Source organism: Solanum tuberosum, unplaced genomic scaffold, assembly GCF_000226075.1.
Source record: "Solanum tuberosum cultivar DM 1-3 516 R44 unplaced genomic scaffold, SolTub_3.0 scf00059, whole genome shotgun sequence".
In the NCBI taxonomy this organism is placed as follows: Eukaryota; Viridiplantae; Streptophyta; class Magnoliopsida; order Solanales; family Solanaceae; genus Solanum; species Solanum tuberosum.
In genome coordinates this window covers 2,052,840-2,057,932 of record NW_006238983.1, presented here as the reverse complement: position 1 = coordinate 2,057,932, position 5,093 = coordinate 2,052,840, and the positions used below count along the sequence as shown (strand labels likewise).

At 36.9% G+C, this 5,093-nt stretch overlaps 1 protein-coding gene across 3 annotated transcripts in view; it reads right to left on the bottom strand.

Moving 5' to 3' along the window:
* Nucleotides 1–4,741, bottom strand: part of LOC102602128 (pentatricopeptide repeat-containing protein At5g56310-like) — a 7,207-nt gene extending 2,466 nt beyond the window's left edge. For 2 of the 3 annotated variants that reach the window (XM_006344528.2, XM_015307476.1), the window contains exon 1: nucleotides 2,970–4,741. In XM_006344528.2, coding sequence (XP_006344590.2) covers nucleotides 2,978–4,675 — 1,698 coding nt within the window. In that variant the 5' untranslated portion in view covers nucleotides 4,676–4,741 and the 3' untranslated portion in view covers nucleotides 2,970–2,977. Of the gene's footprint in view, nucleotides 1–6; nucleotides 158–2,969 lie in introns of those variants that run through there. The other variant, XM_006344529.2, reaches the window with a different exon arrangement.
* Nucleotides 4,742–5,093: the final 352 nt, after the last annotated feature.

Below are 5,093 nucleotides of genomic sequence, written 5' to 3'. Positions count from 1 at the left end.
CTTGCTTACCATGCCATCCTTGTTCCAGCATCTAAGGACACCTGCTACGCTTCCAGGTTTCACCCATCTGATCCCTTTTAGGCATATAAACATCCTCCATAGTTGATCTGTCCACTTGCAATGCAATTAATTACTGCTTCTGCACTGTTAAGGTAAACTATAACAGTGCAGAAGCAGTAATTAACAGAGATCAGCAAGTTGTGTATACGAAAAATTTAAGCAAAAGTAACAAGAATTGCAGATAAGAAAATAGTGCCTGGGCCAAGAGACATATCAAGGACTGCATTTGGTTTGTTCAACCTGAGTCACTGAGAAGTGCTAATGACTTGTTCCTGACCATACCCAAAAACTGAGAAGGTTGAAAATGGGAAGCTCACTCCTTTAATGGACAAATACATAGACAGCCCCTTAAAGTTGTCATCTCTTTTCATGTAGACACCTCAACTGAAGTATTCACCTATTAGACACTTCAGCCTCAGTCAATGTGTGCATATTAAGCACAGTGTGCTGATATGGCATGCTGCATTTTACCCCTTTCTGTAGTGCACTAAGGGCCTATTTGGATGAGCTTATAAAAAGTAACTTATAAGTCAAAGTTAAAAGTCATAAGTAGATGTGTTATGCACGGCAAAAGGCGACAAGGTTCTGGCGAGGCGCTCGCCTTTTTGAAGTGTGGTGCCAATTAATACGAAAATTTAAAATATTTAATTGCGTATATAAATAATCAAATCTCAATAGCAATAACAAATTAGCCAATATTTCAATTCAAAAATTGAAAATAGATAGTACATACTAAAAGTCTAGAACTTGAATGAAAAAAAAAAGAACAACAGTCAGAACACTGAGAAAAAAACAAGGTAGAAGTACTCTGAAGTCTGAAAAAGAAGAAGGAAAAAGAAACAAAGGAAGAAGAAATCTGAAGAAGAAGAAATTAGAAGAAGAAAAGAAGAAATATGTATTGATTGGACTTTGGAGTCGCCGGAGAAGTCTAGTTGAGTCGAGGTTGGAGCCGTAGTTGTAGTCTATGAGTGCAACTGAGCAAATTTAGAAAGAAATCCTAAAATTGCCTTTTGACTTTTAAAACCCTAAATTGGTCGCTTTATTTTAAGAAAATACAAAAGGTGACACCTTTGTTGCCTTTATCGCCTCTCGCCTTTGTCACCATGCCGTCACCTTTTGAAGATCGCCTCGCCACAAAGCTAATAGGCGATGAAGATTTGCCTCGCCTCACCTCTCGCCATTGGCAATGAGGCGATTGCCTTTCACAACACATGTAGATGGTACCCTACTTTCAACTTTTATCTTATTTTAAAGCTTTTTTGGCCTAAAAGTGGGAGCTTAAATGTACTTTATAGTCTTTTGAAACACCTCCAAAAAAAAAAAATACTTAAAAGTCAAAAGCACCCAAAAATAAGTTAATCCAAACGGGCACTAAATGACTTTTTAGATTCTAGGTTTCATTTTTACTTGAGGTTAGTTCTGTTTTCTGTCACCAGATTCTCATTTGAAATTTCCAAAGCACCATAGACTGCTTCGAACTGCTTCCAACTGATTAACTCCCAAGAAAGACGACATTCTTATTATTGGATTAGAATTATCATTGACACAGTTGTCATCAAAAAAAAAAAATTATCATTGACACAAAACATTACACTTTTACATCATTCTTCCTATGACCTTTAACCATAAAAGTAAAATGGAAATTTCGACCAAGTATTGACAATAATAAAATTACAAACCAATCTTCACAAAATCCTAGGTTTCTCTGGACATCTCAAGATGTCAGTTTCTGCATTTGCAACTACACAAATATGACCATTGAAAAACTCAATATTCATTCCAGACCCATCGAAACTCCATGGATTCTTCCGGTGAAAACCTTGCTAAAACCCTTTTAAGAAACCCATTGATTCACTGCTGGAAAAGATGCGGCTCTATTTCACCATTAATCATGGTGATTTCTGTTGTAACTTTAAGGGTTCTGCTATATATTGGGCTGTCTGTAATCTTTATCTTCTGCTACTCAACATGGTATGTGGGTGCTAGTTCAGATGGATGGACTACTAAATCTGAGGGGTACCAATTAAAAGAGTGGTAAAGAGGGATAAGATCCATAATGATTACTATTAATGCTGAAGTGATGAATATTCTTGGGGTTTTTTGCGCTGTACTAGAGTATTTGTCAAAGGAAATTTCCATTTCAGGGAGATTGTTCAGTGAAAGCAGAGATGGGCATCATTCACTCTCGAGAAACTGTGTCCGCTGAAGTGGCTCTTAAAATTACATGTGTCAGCGGAAGTGGATAGTGGTGAAAAGCAATGAGGATCCATCTACTAAGCTGGAGAAATGGTGCAAATACAATACAAAGGAATAATGGCTAGAGTATTTGGTAGGAAGTCAATATTTAGGGGGGGAATTTGAACTTTTGCCAGAAAATGGCAATGTAGTTTATATATCATTTTAATAAAAAATGATAACTAGAGCACTAAGAGAAAGCAAACCAAAAAAGGAAGACCCATGGACAACATCTTCACTGGATTTAGAAGGAATATTCACTTTGAGAGCTCACAAAATGTATTGGGAAATACTTCCTGTCACTGTAAACCAAGAAATTCAACAACCAGTTGGAACTTAATTCAAAAAGAAAAGAAGCTAATTTGTAACCTTCAAGCATGATTTGTCACTAACTTAGTGAATCTAGCTAACTTGGTCAATTAGGTACCAGTCACCAATATAAGATTTGAAGTGGGGGCTCAGAACAGAAGAAGCAAGAATAAAGGTATTAATCTGATTTACATAATACATCCTGTTTTTTCTAATGTCAAGTGCTATGAAGAATCTTAAACTGTGCTATTTTTAAGTCCTACTTACTTCACATGCAGGTAAACTTAAACTGCTCAACGTTAGTTGAGTTATTTTCTGAAGCTTAAGATCCTTGAAACAATCAGTCAAGTTATGCAAAATCCTACCTCTTGTCTTATAAGTGGTCCTCTTGAGGGCTATCAGCATCAAGCAGCTCTACATATCCCCAATATTCATGCAGTGCCGTCTTTGACACCCTGTTTAAGTGTGATAGAACTCTGTATATTCTCTCACATTGAGGGTGTGATCTGTCTCCTGAATAGAAATAATAAACTTTATCTTTCATTTTGATGAAGCTACCGCCTGGCAACTTTTGGACTCCTGTGTCCTTCATGATCTTTCTTGCTACCCTAGCTTCACTCCACCTACCAAGAGCAGCATATGTATTGGACACAAGGGAATAATTCCCACTATTATGTGGTTCAACTTCAGTTAGATGCTGCAGAGCTTGCTCCCCAAGTTCAACATGACCTTGGTTCCTGGATGCAGCAAGAAGAGATCCCCAAATCGCTGCATTTGCTTCAAACGGCATCATTTTAACCATATTTGCAGCCTCGTCGAGGTAACCGGCACGCCCAAAAAGATCAACCATGCAACCATAGTGTCTGATGTCAGGACTAATACCATGTTTTTCTTCCATTGTCTTAAAATACAATCTGCCTTCCTCCACAAGTCCAGCGTGGCTACATGCAGATAATAGTGCTATAAAGGTGACACTGTTTGGCCTAATTCCAACCATTTCCATTCGAGAAAACATGTTAATTGCTTCTCTTCCATATCCATTGACAGCCAATGCAGAAATCACTGTTGACCATGTAACAACACTCCTTGTTTCCATGCTCTCAAACAATTCTACTGCCTTCTTTACATTGCCCGATTTTGCATACATATCAATAAGTGTATTGTTGAGAGACACAGTTCTACGTAACCTGTGTTTTATAATATAACTATGGATCCATTCACCCAACTCATGCTCACCCAAGTGGGCACAAGCTGAAAGTGCAGCTAACATGGTTACTTCATCAGGCTTAGCACTAACCTCCACACTCATCATTTTCCTGAACACACCTATAGCCTGAGAAAACTGATTCCCCTGAGCGTAGCCCGCAATGATGGCAGTCCAAGAAACCACATTCTTCTCCAGCATATTATCAAACAGGCACTTGGCGGTGTCCATATCATGAGCCTTAACATAACCCACTATCATGGCATTCCACCAGCCCACATCTTTGTTACGCATTTCATCAAACACCTTACGTGCATCAGAAATGCACCCAAAAGAAGAATACATCCGTACAAGGGACGTTGCTACATGTACATCATTGTTCAATCCAGTTAAAATAGCTTCACAGTGAATTTGCCTAGAGGTGATGAGACGAGTTTCAGCATTCAACACAAAAGGGATAGAGTAAGTATCATGATATAAGCCAATGGCTCGAGCTTGTTTATAAAGGCAAATTGCATCCTTAGATAAATGTTGTTGTCTCGAGAAAATACTAATCAAAGTATTGTAAAGATATATGTTTGGATTTGGGTTGGAAGTGAAAATTGAATATGCATAGCTGACAAAGCCAACGGCGGAACATGTGTGAAAGAATTGGCTGAGAATGAAGTTGTCTTCATCTAAAGCACGATGTACCATGAAGCCATGAGTTTGATAAATGTGATTTTCGTTGCAACATTTTTTAAGCAAAGGTAAAAATGTGTGTAGTTGAAGACTGGATTTGTGGTAGTTGTTATGGGGGTGATTGGAGTTGGGTTTTAGTAGATTATGAACAAGTTTAGAGGATGGCCTAGAAAATGGCCGCAACATTTGCTTCTTGGAAAAAGTGTGTCCTCAAGAATTATTTTGTCAAAGAAGGTCAATAATGGGTCACCCATTATAGGTGTGATATTTGTAGAAAGAACTTATACTCCTCATATTTAAGTTGTCATAGTTTCCTTTATAGAATCAAACAATATCAACTTTAACTAATATTTTAAGATGTATTTTAATTTTATTAAATTGATGTGAAAAAATTGCAATTTTTTGTACTTTTCATATAGTTTTTAAACATCTAATTTGTTATTTTAAAATTTCAAATTATTATAATCTAATTTAGCTTTAAAAGTTAGTCAAATTGCCTCTAAAAAAGCACAACATGATAACTAAAATAGGATAGATGGAGTACATTTTAAATGAAGAAAGGCCTAAATAAAATCCCTTCAACTATTTGAATTGGTATAAAATT